Source organism: Fusarium falciforme, chromosome 12 (assembly GCF_026873545.1).
Source record: "Fusarium falciforme chromosome 12, complete sequence".
Taxonomy (NCBI): domain Eukaryota; kingdom Fungi; phylum Ascomycota; class Sordariomycetes; order Hypocreales; family Nectriaceae; genus Fusarium; species Fusarium falciforme.
In genome coordinates, this window is record NC_070555.1 from 1,462,733 (window position 1) to 1,479,199 (window position 16,467).

At 50.7% G+C, this 16,467-nt stretch overlaps 6 protein-coding genes across 6 annotated transcripts; 2 read left to right on the forward strand and 4 right to left on the reverse strand.

Annotated features, from left to right (window-relative positions):
- Positions 1-66: 66 nt before the first annotated feature.
- Positions 67-1,504, reverse strand: NCS54_01424300 (Hypothetical protein; the record flags this gene model as incomplete). Its single annotated transcript, XM_053159400.1, has 2 exons — positions 67-1,394; positions 1,441-1,504. 2 exons carry the CDS (start codon positions 1,502-1,504, stop codon positions 67-69), a joined length of 1,392 nt encoding a protein of 463 aa, XP_053015375.1.
- A 2,735-nt stretch (positions 1,505-4,239) lies between these two features.
- NCS54_01424400 (Hypothetical protein) lies at positions 4,240-4,930 on the reverse strand (the record flags this gene model as incomplete). The annotated part of the gene is made up of 3 exons (XM_053159401.1): positions 4,240-4,721; positions 4,780-4,849; positions 4,901-4,930. 3 exons carry the CDS (start codon positions 4,928-4,930, stop codon positions 4,240-4,242), a joined length of 582 nt encoding a protein of 193 aa, XP_053015376.1.
- A 799-nt stretch (positions 4,931-5,729) lies between these two features.
- Positions 5,730-6,041, forward strand: NCS54_01424500 (Hypothetical protein; the record flags this gene model as incomplete). Its single annotated transcript, XM_053159402.1, has 2 exons — positions 5,730-5,811; positions 5,866-6,041. 2 exons carry the CDS (start codon positions 5,730-5,732, stop codon positions 6,039-6,041), a joined length of 258 nt encoding a protein of 85 aa, XP_053015377.1.
- Positions 6,042-6,468: 427 nt separating this feature from the next.
- On the reverse strand, positions 6,469-7,894 carry NCS54_01424600 (Aa-trans domain-containing protein; the record flags this gene model as incomplete). The annotated part of the gene is made up of 2 exons (XM_053159403.1): positions 6,469-6,525; positions 6,575-7,894. 2 exons carry the CDS (start codon positions 7,892-7,894, stop codon positions 6,469-6,471), a joined length of 1,377 nt encoding a protein of 458 aa, XP_053015378.1.
- Positions 7,895-10,686: 2,792 nt separating this feature from the next.
- NCS54_01424700 (Hypothetical protein) lies at positions 10,687-12,214 on the reverse strand (the record flags this gene model as incomplete). Its single annotated transcript, XM_053159404.1, has 5 exons — positions 10,687-11,209; positions 11,307-11,763; positions 11,816-11,852; positions 11,950-11,975; positions 12,034-12,214. 5 exons carry the CDS (start codon positions 12,212-12,214, stop codon positions 10,687-10,689), a joined length of 1,224 nt encoding a protein of 407 aa, XP_053015379.1.
- A 2,001-nt stretch (positions 12,215-14,215) lies between these two features.
- NCS54_01424800 (FAD-binding PCMH-type domain-containing protein) lies at positions 14,216-16,348 on the forward strand (the record flags this gene model as incomplete). The annotated part of the gene is made up of 4 exons (XM_053159405.1): positions 14,216-14,306; positions 14,371-14,746; positions 14,795-15,197; positions 15,254-16,348. 4 exons carry the CDS (start codon positions 14,216-14,218, stop codon positions 16,346-16,348), a joined length of 1,965 nt encoding a protein of 654 aa, XP_053015380.1.
- Positions 16,349-16,467: the final 119 nt, after the last annotated feature.

The window sequence follows — 16,467 nt, forward strand, 5'->3', positions numbered from 1 at the left end:
CATCGTCGGTAAGAGCTCACGACGGTCTGATCAATTAAACTACCCCCGGGACATATCATTCCTTGGCTAAGCTGAGTCCTTGGGCGTTGTTTGACCTTCCTCGCTGTCACCCTGCGGCTCAGCATCAAACTGGTCGTTGCCTGTCCCTAACTTCTTGATAACTAGCCAAGCTGGGAACAAGGACAGTCCCCAAAGTCCAAAGTTTAAATATGTACTACCAACTGTGGCAAAGATGGGCAGAGCGTTAAGTCCGTAGCTGAGAGCTTGCCATGCTGATTCCGTTCCTCTCAAAAGCGCCGAAAGTCGAACAGTCTCCTGTGGGCTCGTGGATATCTGGCCAATGATGAAGAAGGCAAAATTGTAGTTGAGCTGAAAGCCGGAAACAAGAAAGATGAAAACGCCAAACGCGCGGCCGAATCCAGGATCGCTCCAGTCGTAGATTGGCTGCTCCTTGCGGTACTTGGTGACGTTGACGGTCAACCATATCCACCACGCGCCTTGCAACGTCATGATGGTGATGTACGCCCATCGAGCGCGCTTCTTGAGGGCGACGTGATTTTGGTCCAGCCAGACGCCGAGCAAGTTGCCGGCAATGACAGCCACGACACCAGACACGAATGAGCCAAGCGCTCTAGCACGCACGCTAAACCACAGGGCGATGTAGGTGAAGAAGACAGACTCGGAGTACACGCCTTGTCCAATCCATAGTACAAGCAAGAGAAATTCCTTCTTGAGAAAAGTTCGGGTTGTCGCCTTGAACTCCTGCCATGGTTGGTCGAATATTGTCAAGTCAACGGCCTTGCCGTCTGAACGTTGAACTTTGGAAGGACGATTGAGCAACAAGGCTGCGAAAGGACCCAAAGCCTGAAGTGCGATGAATACAAGGTAAACCTTGTACGAGACCTTTCCAGCTTCGTTCCGGTCCGCATTGAGGCCGAGGTTGATCGCACCGCCTAGGATCTGGCCAACTCGTGTCCAAGACAGCCAGTAAGCCACAAGCCGTCCTCTGTTCCGCGGTTCGGGATATGAGATTCCAATAGCAGCTTCGGAAGCCCAGAAAATTCCAGCCGAAACACCGCAACACGCCGCGCCAAAGATGACAAGCCACTCGACCCCATACCGATTGTTGAGATAGAGACCGGCGCTATATGGGGCGAAGCCGATGGTACCGATGACAAGAGCGCCTTTGATGCCGACATACTTGACGATTCCGCTGGTAAACCAACAAGATATAATCATCAAGCAAAAGGTAAGGGCGTTGCCGGTGTTGACGAGATAAGGCTTCTGAGCGCCGCCCGCGCCCAACGAGTTCATGGCACCCCACAGGCCCGGCGCCGCAAAGCTGCAGATTCCAAGGATGGTTGCATTATAAAACGGTGTGCGATACCATTTCACTGCTCTCGTTAGAATGCGGCATCGAGATTTGAGGCGCGAACTCACCAGCCTGTTTGGGGGTTTCGGCGGCGCTGGTTTCACCAGGCGCCTTGATCTCTGAGTCAGACATGGCTGTAAAATCCAGCGATATTCTGTCCGAAATCGATTGAGAGTTTTGAAAAGGTCTTTAAAATTGTGGTCAAGGTGAGCTGTGGTGACTAAATAGGTAGGTTGATTGCGTAGTGTCAATCACACCACTGAACCCCGGACATGAGGAATATGCCCAGAGCGTACGTGCAACATTGGCACTGGATTGATCATCAATCGCAGCCGAGGCTCACCTAAAGCACCGAAGCCTAAATTGCAAGCTAGAACGAATTGGACTATTACAGCCGTTGTGGTGGGTAGATATTCTGTGCCTAAGACAACGACCCAGGCAGCCAGGGCCAAGCGTGCTCGGCATGTGTTCATGTCATACAAGACGAGAGGGGATTGTATGTCCTTGCGTCATTTCGGACCACATAATCACCATGAAAAGCTCAATCAACTGCCCCCCAAATCGCTAACTCCCACCCGTCGTCCATCATGTTGGCAGGAGAAGGTTGAAGAGACCAATGACCCCCATGCCCCATACTAGCACACATCTGCCAGCATTTCTAGATTTGCTTTCTCCAACTTTTAAGTAGACTTGCATGGCTCAGGTACGTTGAAACACTTAGAATGGCTTAGTTTTCTCCTCATTATTATTATCTGCAATCATGACAAGAAACCATCAGTCACAAAAGCAAAAGATACAGTTATCAGTACATGACGACATAAAAGCCCAATACCATAAAACACCATAGCTTATTATCCCTCCATTTTAAGCGAGGAAGGATTGGCATACTTTTGCTGATCCGGCCTATCTATTCTTGTCTTCAATGACGGCCCGAGTAACCGTCCTTCCTCATCATCAAGGCCATAGATTCTCTATTAGATCCAGTAGTTCCCTCAGCCACTCCGTATATGCGGCGAGGTCGACTAGGAAGGACTCGTGAATACCGATATCTTCGCCTTTCGATAGCCTATTTGCCAGTTCCTTGAGTTTTATCTGCTGCTTATCGAGATATTTGAGTCGGCCTTCTTGGCTTTCCGTACGCCTGACCAGGTTATTGTGGAAGTGGACGAGGGAGACTCGCATTTTATCGTCGAGGGAGTCCATAAGATTGACTAGAAGAAGAGTGCTGATCAGAAGAGTAGTGTCCAGTAGATTGCGCACAGTGCTGGCCAGAAGACTGATGTCCAGATGATTGGCGAGTAGAAGAGTGATGTCCAACAGAAAATGATGTCGAAGGGCAGAGGCTTGTACTCGCACTCTATCATCGAGGGCGTCGAAGGGCAGAGGCTCGTGTCCAGGGAGATTCGCATCTCATCATCGAATCTCGTGAAGATCTCTCGGGGCTCTGCAAAGAGAGCATTACCCGGGCCGACCTGCAGAGGCGTGACGAATGTCATCAAGTATGGGCATCGACCTTAGCCTTCGAATCCCAACTTAACGAGGCGTCTTCTTTCCCATGCATCATACTCGTCAGGTGAAAGATACTCATGGCGAGGGTCAAGATCCTGCAATTCCACGCTTTGCCAGAAATACTTCTCGCCAACAAAAAGAAGGCATAGGCCACGCAATATTTCATCATCCCACGTGAATCGAGATATCGAGATATCGACAAAGCAGACGCCCTTCGTCACCACGGACACGCAGCTTTCGACTTCTGTTACAGAGCCCGTAGTTACTATCCTCTACGCACCAGATGACGTCCCGGACTTTGACGCTGGAAAATAATGTCGGTATCCTGGACGGAAGGCAGCTCACTGGGAGTTCTATGAAGGTGGCCCCCGGGGTTGATGGGTCGCCAAGTGGGTTCTTAGCTTCCGAGAGCCGAAGGTGCGGTCGCTCAAGACAGTGCCTGTACAGCCTCTCTAGATTGCATTGCTTCAACAAGCCAAACTGTGGTCTACTGGAGAGCTGACAAAACAAGGTGGATATCCCGTCGGTATTCACTCCCAAAGTACGCGGTATCACCAGGTCGCAGGTTCCCCGTCTATCGAGACCCCTGAAACGCGGTTGGGGAGCAGGCTGGGCGAATTCGAGTATCGTAAGCCACAGCTCGAGGGGGAGCTGGTTGTGACTCTCCTTCGAGGTGATGTGTTGTGGACATAGCCGGGCTAGGAAATCGACATAGGCAACGCCCATGGAATTTCGGTCAAGCATCAAGACAGGTGGTAGCCCTATGAGCTGGCCGAGTGTGTCGAGAGTGACAGGAATCATGGTGTTGGGTTATTGGTGATTGTCTTGAGACAGGTGTGAGCTGAGAAAGAGAGAGAGCGACCGTGTGTGTGTGTGTGTGTGGAATAAAATAACTGGATCGAAATACGGATTCTCAAGAGCCATTATATAGCCAAAGAATCAATCCATTACTCCTTAAACAAAGAGAAATCCTACTGCCTTGCTCTTGATTCACAGCGAAAGTTCATGAAGACTAGGCCTTGACATTACACACTTTCACGATACCAAGGGGGGAGGGCCTGACGGTCCCAACTCTGTAGTTACGAAGTTTATAAACCAATAATGCATGAAAACATCAATTAGGATTTATGATCAATTGCGAGGAGAAGGCAATGAGCAGGTAGAGAGTTAAAATTCAGGAGGCATGGACAAGGACCCAGTGAGTTCAAGGTGAGCTATAGGTTTATAGTTGCTCCAAGGATAAACAACCCAGTTGATGCGTCACTAAGTTTTCTCATGCATATCTCAAAACTATCGGATGCTAATGAGTTAATTCAATCGATGCCTAATTTCCCATCCTCACATAGGTGTTCCGTCCATCAGAGGACCTTGATGACACACTCTCCTTCTCCACAAGGCCTTTCAAACCCTTCACAGTACGAGTCGAAAGTTTCCCTATTCACATCAAATGCCGAATCGCCGGTTCTGTTGGCCAAATCCTGTCCATCCCTTTGGGCCTTTCGCGAGGTGATGCGTTTCCAGAGAAGTTCCTTGTCAGCATCCAAGAAAACCAGAACCCATCGGCCGCCGAACTTTTCTATCATGGCCTTGAATTCGTCTCTGTACTCTTTGTTCCAGAAAGATAGATCAAGTACAATGTCCCTTGTTCTCTCCTCAAGCCGACGCTTTAGTTCGGCAACCAAGGTTTCTTGTGCTTCGGTCTGATATTCTTGGTACTTTTCTCGAGCGTAGTCGATGGCGTAAAGCCCATGACTCTTGAAGATGATTTCATCGACAGAGAGTCTTATAAAGTTGGGGGAACAATCAATTATTTGCTTCGCCAAAGTTGACTTTCCCGCACCTGATAGTCATGGAGGTCAGCAGACATGACCGGTATGGCAGGCACCCGATGTCCTTACCCGAGATTCCACAAGTCATCACAACGAGTGGCCTACAATCATCTTCCGTACGAATCAGCTTATCCAGTATCTGAGTTTCGAGTGAGTAGGATTTCTATCAAGATATTTCCACGGGTCTAACCGGACGAAGATCAAACGGCTGGGCCGCCATTCTTGGACAAAGATGTTTAGGTCAGGAAGTATGAAGTGAAGCGATGAAGGGCAGGCAGTTACTACACCATTTATGTCCTCCCTTCTCCTAGAGACAATAAATATGATGAAAGACGCAAGCACTGATGCGGGCGGTCGCGCTCTGCCTGTTAAAGCCTGGGTGAGACAGGCTCTGAGTCACAGTTTGAGTTCCGAACCTGGATGAAGAGTCATTGCTGTTCTGTCAGCCATCGTGCCGATCAGGAACAGCAGGCACCAGAGCCCACGAGAACATGGATTCGATAAAGGAGCAAATCCAATGTCTCCCTTCATTCACGGGATTACCCGCCATTGGTAAGCTCTTCAGAGGTCAAGCGAAGCTGCCGCATCAAAGGCCCTTCCCGAGACGTCCGATTCGGCAGTTATCACAACACATAATTAAGCCTTGGCGGCCACCAATCATCATTCACACTATTCAATCGGAGGGTTACAATTCTCTCAAATGCTAAAACGTGAGTTGCTGAATGCAGCTGAAGGAGGGTAGCTTACCCCGCGTTCTGACGTTGATGGCTACCCGACGCTTGAAGATGGCTCCCCTCTCGTCCTCAAATAGGAAACCCGGGTGAACAGCAAAGCTGACAAACAACCTTCTCCTCATTTACAAATGACGAAAGGTCACGAGGTTGAAGTGGTCGAGGGGTGATAAAGATGCGGGATCCCCTCACTTGTCAAAGTGACGTTGGAACTCTTTGATCATCTGCTCAGCTTGAACTACTCGGCATTCCATCTCCAGAATTACGATACATCATCAGCAAAGAAACATGGCACCATCAAAGGCATCAGAACGGGCCAAGGCCAAGCTCCAAGCCGTCCTCGACAACCCCAACAGAAACGACGCCAGCGGTAGGCACCTCCCATCCATACCAGACAAACAAGGACTGACGTGTGCATCAACAGGTTACAAGCAGAGAGTCATGACTACCAAGAACCCCCTCGGATCCGGCGATGTCAACATGGTTACTCGGCGAGACAGCAACACCCGACGCATGAGCACGACCAGCGAGGGTTCGGCCGGTGAGGTTCAACGAAGATGGAGCATGGTCAAGAATTGGATCAATCGCCCCGCCTATTAAGACCAATACAATTAAATGATTTCAGTGGCAGAATGGGATGGCCAAGATTGTACATTCTATCCCCATCGGTCGGAACAGTGCTTGAAGCTATCATTTGGGAGTAATACTTGGTGCGCTCTGGGACAGGATCCAATTGTTCAACTACACATAGTCCGTTACATTTACTAATAACGAATTTCTCATCAATTCACTCTTTGCGACCCAATTGTAGCATGAATTCCGATATCCTGACATGGCGATCTGTCGTCTGTTGCTGCGCATCACGTTTTGGCCGCCCAAATGTTGAAATAGTAAACATGTCTTTCTTGTAAACATTATTAGCCAAGCCTCTGATCATAGCTGGCTGGGGCCTATTGAAGGCCTCCCTCTGATCTACTTTTAAATATTACGAAACAGTGCAATTACCCACTAAACATACGCCTTCCTTCTAACTAGAACGACAAGTGAATGGGGCGTGAGCAGAGCCATCGGACGTGATTTTGATCTGTATCAAGATTAGCATTGAGAAGTGCAGTTGGAAGCGGGTTACTCACAATATCCTCAATCGTAGCATACGTTCCGGCGACAAGAGTGACAGCGCCGATAACGAAGGCAAGAATGCTACCGAGACTCATATAGATGTTCTTCTTGGAATACCACTTGCCCTCACGGAGCAATATGAACCACATGACGGCTGGGATCCAGAACGAAAACCCGGACACGAAGAGAGCCGAGGCGAGGGAGAGAAGGTCGGAAAAGATGGGAATAGCCTCAGCGATGATCCAGGCCACGATGGTGAAGATAGTGACAAGCACGATCCAGCTGGCCCAACCCTTGGGGGTGTTGATGTATCGGAGAATTGAGTCCTTGAACATTCGTCCGTGGATGTATCTCAGAGCAACGGTCGAGTTGATCGAACCCGAGATGAAGATAACGGGCAAGGCGACTCCGAAAGCGATCTTCGAAATAAGAGGGCCGGCCGAAAGAAGAGCAGGCGATTGAACCGAGGGACCGATAAAGGCGTAGCAGAGCGCTCCGGTCAGGGTGTAAATGCAGATCTGCATAAAGCAAGACGCGTAGATGGACTTCATGTAATCGGTGGGAGTGTGCATCTCATCCATGAAGGAGAATTGGCCAATGGCAAAGCTGAAGGCGAAAATGATGTTGCTCACGGCGACGAAAGCCTCGGAGAAGCTGAGATCCTCCTTGGGCCAGGCTGACCACCCCACGCCAGAGAGGCCACCGGGTGAGTCGCTGGCCTGGATACCGGTCGCAATAACGGTGATACCAATGGCGGCGATAATAGAGACGAAATCGATGTAACCAAGGATCGCGACTTCGGTGAAGCTGGGAGGAATGGCGAGGATCAGAAGGACGATGGCTGAGACGGCCGAGAAGACGATAGAACAGACGCGACCGTCGGCGATGTCGATCAGGGCAATGCTACCAGTCAGAGCGTGAGATCCGACAACCATGACAAGCTCGAGAACCAGGGCAGCACCGAAAACCTCGTAGCCGAAGCGACCAAACAAAAGTCGTCCGGCATCGGCATAATGCGACACATTGGGATACCGAAGCTTGACCTGGCCGACGATATAACTGGTGAAGATGGACACGAGGCCGAGCGAGATGGTCAAGAAGACGCCAGGGAACATTCCTAGGGTGTGGTAGGCGCCTGGCAGACTGAGGGCACCGAGAGCGACAGCCTCGACGATGGTGACGACGGCCAATCGCTTCCAGCCCAGACGATGGAAGTGGGCATTTCCTTGGGCGGCGAGCTGCTTGTGTTGCGAGACTTCGACGTCGTCAGGAGCATTGCCGACAAGATTGTCGTCAATCATATTGGATACTGGCTTAGATTTGTCGTTTGTCATCTTGATCGAGTATTGATGATGGTGATGAATGTGGGTGGGAGGAAAGATGGAGATCGAGAGGTTGAGAGGAGGCACTTGAAGGCAGGCACCCTCTACTTAAGAGATAAACAGGAGGAACGATCGACGCTGAAACAAACTCAACGACCCCAGAGAGAGATTTTATCTAGAATTAAAGTACGATCCTGCAGCGGGTGGCGGCTAGACCTGCTTTTCGACGGTTAATCGGCCGGCTTCACGACACGACACGACAAAACAAAGGGCGCGTGGTCGGGGAACCCGGGCTCCACACAGACGACAATGAAAAACGTAACGGAGTCAACTCGGAGTCGGGGGTGTCATTGCATCTCCATGGGGTCATGTCCTTCCTGGGGGATGCCCTGTCGTTTGCTGAGAGGGAGGGTCCCTTTATCCATTCAAACTCGTAATTGTCTGTGTCCAACCGTCCAGACCAGTCAGTCATCGAATAGCTGAAATAACCGGTATCGCCCCTTCGTAACCAATACCGCACGTGTCGTTGCCCGTCCCGAAATTCTCGCAAAAGGCCCGAAGGCGTTCAAGAGCCGCATCGGCGTGGCGTAGCGCATGGAACATTCTCAGCATGGCGCTTGACCACATGGCGTAAAGCGCTGGAAGCTCGTCCGTCAAAGTTTTTGCATCCGCTTGACTAGGGTCTTATTGCCGGTCTGCCTTTTTTTACGTCGTCGAAACTGCCGGATTGGCCAAGAGTCATGCGCCCTACGGGTCTGGTTTTTAATGGAAATTCATTGAGACGCTCGCTGTGGATCTGATCATGTCATGTTTTCCTAACAGGAATTCAAGGGTGCACTTTTTTCGCTCCGCTCCTCGGCCCCAGACGATTACCAGGCAGCGAGATTACTCTGTTTCGAGATTGAGATCAAATGGATCGATGAGAGAGAACATCAGGTCTGTTGTACAAACTTTGACAAAATAAAAGGCGTTGGATCTGCTGTTGTTATGACCGTTGGCTGTCATGCCGGCTAAGCGGCAGGCCGACATCTCGTGAGCGACGGTCCGTCCGAAAAAGCACCTCACAAGATTTCGTGCCTGGGGGAGAGAAACTCTCTTCCCCAACAATCGCTTATCTGCGGGGTTTATAGAATGAATTTACTAATGCAAATGAGTCTGATAACTGGGTCATTTGACTGATCTCTGGGGACATCAGGAGACGTCTTTACGTGATGGTTATTAACCTCGTGCTTTGCTCTAACAGCTATATATAGAAAATGACTCTTTCCGAAGCCCGTTACTCTACACAATTCATCAGTATCTTCTCTCGTGATCGAGTTCAACGGCTTTCCTAGCAATATCATTGTTCTAGACATCATCTCGTCGCGCGTGACAGAGTAACGCACGCACCCAGCGCAAAGACCTCATTGTCGGCGCGAAGAGTCAATTATTAGGCTCTTATTGGGTTTTCCATCGCGTATGATCACCTAACGTTGGACTTTTGACTGGAGGTACGATAAAATACGCTCACGAGTCCCGGCTCTCCTCGACGATGTTGAGAAGGCAATTAGCATCCGATCTACAATCGATACTCAAACAACGCGTGCATATACATCCGCTGGCTATTCCAGAACTAGAGTATTCAGCGAATCATAATTATATAGACTCATGTCTTGGCGATCTATGACAATTCCGATTCGTCTGACAACTATTGGCTACTAGCTACTCCCTCTCTTCTGGTATCAAACAGCACCTATAAAGGTATATAAGCGAACCTAGCAGCACGTGCACGTCTTTGGAAGGTTCTCTCAAATAATTCACCTTCAGTGGTCCGCTGAGCCTACACACCCCTAGCAACCACTCGAGAAAGAGCCCAGTTCTCATATCCGCTTTGGAATAATGCCATTCTCACGATTAAGCGAACCATGTCCTAGAAAGCTAAGTCATGTAACAGTCTGTTATATCTTCTTACGCCGCAGGGTCGAGAACCCGCTCTTATGCCTCGTTCACTGCTGTTCAACACCCCCTCACTGAAGAACAGAGGCCAGCGGAAAGGAATTTTCTCACAGCTTGAATGCCACCAGCAAGCAACATACTCCCATGAACCTAGCCTTAGGTTGATTCTGGCGTAAAAGAGCAAAGATTGGCCTGGTTTGTGTTCAATGGCATCTTTCGTTGAACTTGGAAAGTGCGCACGCATCAAATCCATGACCATCATCATCCTCCAGCCTGATCATTGCGTAGGACAATAGACCTGAATGGCTCTTTTCATCATTGGCTTCTTTCATAGTACTTATCCCGCAAGTCTTTTGTTCCAGGTGGAGGATATTTAAATGCCTTCCCTTCTGCCTCTCCAAATGGATGAATCGCACACTTAGTTTCCACCCTAGATAGTTCTAAATTCTCCAAGTCGCTAATTTGGCAACCGAACAGGGAAACTGTTGTGCCTTGGCAGGAGAAACCCTAGGCAGGGAAATCAGGCCACTTCATCCAAACTACAACCGATAAGGAAAGTTAATGTGCCACCACTGTACGGGATAACAAGTCGGCTAGGTTGATAGCTTGGCGCTACTAACCCATACAGGATACTCGACTTACTCCGGAGTGATCCGCGCAGGAGAAGTACATGGATAGTGCATTGGGAATGTCCTGTTTTGATACGAAGGGCAAGTGAATCATCAACCAGACAGAGCAGCGTGGAGAGGCATAATGGCGAACTTGGGTCGAGCCAGTTCAGCAAACTCTTCCAAAGGACATAAATTTCTTCCGACGTTCCAATTATATAGACATTATTCGCACTTTTATCTCCCAAGCCAGAGGTATGCTCAAACTCCCAGCCTAACCTCGGGTTCCTTGCTCTCAAATTTCAACTCGCTTGATGTCCGAGGTTCCGACACACTATGCTTAGAAGGACTCTCATAAGCCACATCCACATTTGTTGTTCGCATGATGCCATTGTACGTCATGATCTCCTCTTCAGATCCGTTCGGTGATACGCTCCGGATCTCAGTATGATGGGCTCGCGACCCCCGAAGGTCCTTCAACCGAATGTCGCCGGGTCCATCGTAATTAACAGACCGCATTCCATTGGTTCCCCGAGTGGAACTGCCATATGTGTTTCCGTAAGGAGCGCTAGTTGTCTTTTTCGAACTTCCACCGAATAGCTTGGGGAACCATCGTCGGAAGAGACCCCGGAGGGCAGGTATCGAGGCACAGATAATGGCAAGGTTCGTTTCGACGATGGACCATACGGGTGAGATACTGTAGGTTGTATCTTCTTCGGGGCCGTGAGTTCTAAGGAGGAGGTCGTAAATGCCCACAACACGGATGATACCGACGATGGCCACACTAGAAAGGGTTAGCCCGATCTTCCAAAGAATGATACTTCGAGAAGGGGGAGACGCGGAAGAAGGAATTAGCCCGAAAAAAAGCAAAGCCAACTCACACAGAACCCATAACAAAAACTCCAATAACCGCAAATTTCGCTGCCCAGGGCATCGTGAGGCCCAGGAAGATCCAAAATGGCAGCGCAAGCACCAAGAAGTCGGTAAGAATCGTGATGCAAGACGCAATAACGTGAAACGAATTGTGAATGCACTTCGTATCAGGGTCCTCTCGTAGCGAGAAATCCCAATTTGCCGCCAGCGGGATGCACTGAAACAGAGCCGTGAAGAAGATGGCGACGGCATGGAGCACGTTGAAGATGTTCAGGGCGTGAATCGCATGTCGCACCGACCGCTTGTGACCACCGAGACGAAGGAGGAAAACGAGGATCGAGGCTTTGACGAGGGCGAGGACTGGGTTATAGAACATCTGAACGAGAAAGTTCCACCAGTATCCGGCCCTTGGGTCGAAGTCGGGGACGTCTTTTTTGTGCCATCCCCAGTAGTTGAGCTTCATAACTAGAGGTAAGTGAGTATGCCTATCAGCGAATGTCTTAAGGCTTCAACTTACACATGAAAAGAGGTCCAACCATCAACAAAGCAAAAAGCTGTCAAGTCCTGTCAGTGGCATGTTCGGACGATAATTTGATCAAGCCTGCTGTAAGGACTTGCCAAAGGCGTGGCTGAGTGAGAGCAAGGACTTACGAGAGCAGCCAACACGAGGTAATCATCTTGAAACCGTTGGATTAGCTGTTGGTCGAGGAAACCGTTGATCATGATCAAACTTACCAAGGCCAACCAGCCGCATGGTCACACGGATATACATCCGCATACCCACGATAATGATGGCCAGAGATGGGAAAAGAAACATTACCACAAGACCCTTCTCCTGAAGAGGCGGCGTGGGGATCTTTGTCACATCTGGATATGGCGGAGGCCCTGAACGAGCCCAAAGCAGAGATGAATCCATCGTGAGTGTCCAACAAACATGCAAAAAAGAAAAGAGCGACGTTGAAAAGATTCTCCCAGAGTCACGGATACCCGAGCGGCCCAAGGGGACAGCTTGCCGAGCGATCGTCGTCCAGTGCCAGGGGGGACGCCGCTGATCCGGAAGCGTGAAAGAGATGCAGGTAATGTAAACGGATGGATCCTTTGGGATCCAGTCAAGTCTTATGTAAAGACAACAACGATCAGGGGCTGGAAGTTACCGAGTCCACGCGAGCAAAGCAGGAGACCTGCAGTCTGACAGGTTTCTCGTCAAACTCAAAGAAAAAGCAACAGAGTTCGTGGGAAGGGGGAATCGCCATGTGGCATGCCCTCGTGGATGCTGCCTAATGAACCCATGGACGGCCGGCAGCTGAGCAACCATCTCCTCCAATGTTCCTGGTTCCTGGTAACACGCTTGATACTGAAGCGGCAAGTGATCACCGGGTCTCTCTCGAGTCCCCTTCTGCAACAGCCTTCCGGTTCTAGAATAAAGGCAATTGCGCACAAGTCCCGGTATGCCAGCCAGTTACAGTATGGATCAGAGAATGGCGGCATCCTTCAAAGAAGAGCCGGGGTCTTCACGCCGCAGAGCGTTTTGAACCCAGCCATTGCATAAATGGCGTCTGCCATCCTTTAGCAGATGCAGAACGAGATTGTTAATTGTCGAATGGGGAAGGATTTGGATGATCGGGACGTTGCAAGCCTCGTTGACGCCCAAGCGAGCCAACTACTGCACCTGAGCGCCTGTTGAAAGATGATTGACAGCTGCTCGAACTAACAGACGATGATCAATGATGCCACTTGATTAGAAATCCTACTCTAGATCTCGAGTCGTATTCATCTAGAATCATCAAAATGTCGTTGAAAAAGGGTTCCCTGCCCTTCTTCTTTTTTGCTGGCGGATCCTTCGGTTGGACTGACGTCTTCAAAACAGACTTTGCGCTATGGCTCGCGGGCCTTTCCCCCAACAGCCAAGATCTGCATCAGCGCGATTTTTCGCCTTGACCCTTGGTTTCGGGGAAACTGTCCCGCCCAATATGCACCTTTCGGGGGGTTGACACGCCGGAGCCAAACCTATTCCAATGAACTTACGAGATCTTTGCTCGCTACCCCGGAATTCCAAGACATCTCTGCCGGGGTGAGGGGCCAATAAGCGGGAGAATGCCGTCCTGGCGAGCGATTTCAGCCTTGACCACCGGCAACTCTCCCTGTCGATGGGCTGTGCCGTCTCAGCTAGAGAACTCCCCGTAGATCACTGCTCCTCCTGGGTTGGCAATATCACTCGAGCCAGTCGAGGGCTCTGATTAAGTTTCTCGCTTGACAGCACGTCCGACGGTAACAAAGTTTGTCGGTACAAATGTCCCAGCATCGCAGTTGATCCGATCTACTCTCTTCCCGCTCCAATTGATGCCCTTCCCGCCCTGTCAGTGTCAGAGCTGCTACGTAGCATCCGCTGTCCGCGGCAAGTGGACTTGGATTAACCTTGTTACCTGGAGGGGGATCTAAGCCAAGAAGATGCACTCCACCTGTAGATCCTTCGTGCGGTCCCGAAAGTGCATGAGGAAATGGCGCGTCCAAAGCTGCGTGCGTGTCCAGCTGCAAAAGGTCGACAGACGGGCTTCTGTAATTCCGATCCCACCTTTAATTCCGCTTCAAGCTTGGCCAGACGTCGGTCCTGCCATCCCGCATACAGCATGGATCTGAGCCCCTGAGTCGTTATCCCGCAGGAACCGGATAACAAAGAGATGAATCCTACCTAATGCGTCGTAGGCAGTCGACGACCAACAAGCGAGATTTCAACCTGAGCGTTCTGCAAGGTAACGTCGGGGGTTTCAAGAAGAGTGCTAAATATATAGACTGCATGGCGAGCCATGTGGCTGTAGACGATCTTTCCTCTTCTCCTCATCCCTCTCTTCTCTTGGCGGGCGAATCGTGATCGCACCGCACACCCCCAATCTCTCTGCCTTGCAAAGAGAATACGAAGATGCAGGCCTCTCGGCTTTCGTGGCTGCTTGCCGTGGCTGTTCTTCCTGCCGCCCTCGGCCAGACCATTAATGTCGACGGCGAGGCTGTCCGTACGTGCAGATCAAACTGTCACATCCTCGTGATGAACCATCGCTAATCTGAAACATGTCATAGCTGCTGACGAGTCTAATGTCGCCCCGGCTTGGGCCGAGCCCGCAGCTGCGTCTTCGAGGTACTCGTTCGTTGAGGAGACTCCTCAGCTTACTGACACCGTGCTTGCCAACCTAACTGATCTGGAGTTGAGCAACATCGACGCCTTTTACTTTGAAAACACAAAGTCCAAGCGGTCTGCTGCCGATGCTCCCAAGTGCAAGACCTTCCCGGGTGACAAGCTCTTCCCTGGCAAGCTCATCTGGAAGGTCTTTGATCTCGTCTCTGGAGGTGCATTGATTGACACTGTTCCTCTTGGCTCTGCTTGCTACAAGGGAGAGCATTACGATGAGGCCAAGTGCAAGTTTCTCTTGGATAACTGGTCCAACTCGACCACCCAGTAAGTCCATACCACCAAGTCTCGATGACATCCGCTAACACCTCACAGCATCAGTGACCCAACTTCTGTCATGTCACCCCTCTACGAGGGTACGACATGTGAGCCTGCCAACGCAGCTGAGGGCGGCCAATGCACACTGGGTGGCTTCCCTTTGTACTCTGTCAAGGCCACCAACGTTGCCCAGATCCAGCTTGCTGTGAACTTTGCCCGCAACCTCAACATTCGCCTCATTATTCACAACACAGGTCACGACTTCCTTGGCAAGAGCACCGGTGCCGGCGCCTTGTCCATCTGGACCCATAATCTCAAGGACATCAAGTTCACAAAGAGCTACCGAGGCGCTGGCAGTTACACCGGCCCTGCGTTCAAGCTTGGTGCTGGTATTCAGGTTAAGGATCTGTATGAGGCTGCCGACCGTGAGGGATACTCTGCCGTTGGTGGAGAATGTCGGGTAAGCATGAAACTTTGACGCAAACCAGGTTCAAAGATGCTGACAAGGATCACCAGGACGTCGGTGTGACTGGTGGCTACACCCCTGGTGGTGGTCACTCCCCCTTGAGTCCCATCGCCGGTCTTGGCGCTGACCAAGTCCTGAGCGTCGACATCGTCACTCCTGATGGTCGCTTCGTGACAGCTGATGAGAAGCAGAACACTGATCTCTTCTGGGCTGTTCGAGGTGGTGGCCCTGCTACTTGGGGTGTCGTCGTCTCCATGACTGTCAAGGTCTACCCCAAGATGAGCTTCTCGGGTATGACCTGGAGCGTCACCACCAAGGACGCTGGTATCTCTGAAGAGGCTCTTTGGAAGGCTCTTGACGTTTACTGGCGTCGCTTCCCCGAGTACTCGGACAAGAAGAGCTACGGGTACAGCTTCCTCTTCCCTGCCGGCCCCGGCAACTATCTCTGGACCATGAACCCTTGGATGGTCCCCGGCATGCCCCTTGCCGACTTCAAGAAGATGGTTACACCTCTTCTGGAAGAATGGAAGGCTCTTGGCGTTGATCCCAAGCCCACATTCTTTGAGCATGACCGTTTCTTGCCTGCTTGGCGAACACATTTCCCTGCTGAAAGCGTCGGCAACCCCTACGTTCGCACGGGCTCTCGTCTGATCCCCCGAAAGAACTGGGAGGACCCCGAGCTGTTGAACAAGACCATCTCTACTCTCAAGGGCATTGGATCTGAGGGAGCCATCCTAATTATCTACAACATCAACGCCGCTGCTCCCAAGGGCACTCCCTCCAACTCAGCTAACCCTGCCTGGCGCGATGCCAACATGTTTGCCATCACCGGCCTAAGCTGGACCGCCAACTCCACTGCACAAGAGGTGGCCGATATAAACAACAAGCTCACCCACGATGTCATGGAGCGTCTCAAGGCGATTACTCCCGGTGGTGGTGGTTACGGCAACGAAGGCGATGTCATGGACCCAGACTTTGGACAGTCCTTCTTTGGTTCCAACTACCCTGCTCTTTACAAGTTGAAGCAGCAGATTGACCCCTATGGTGTGTTTTATGCTCCTACCGCTGTTGGTAGTGAGGATTGGTACATCACGGGCCAGGAGGCCTACGTGACCAAGCAGACTGGTCGTCTTTGCCGCAAGTAGATATTTTCATCGTTTAGAGGGCTTCACAACAAGCACATAGAAGCCTTTTTCATGTAAATTAGATTTTACAACAATTTATCTTGTACCTTGACGACTCTTCGTGGAAAAGTTTGGTCCTT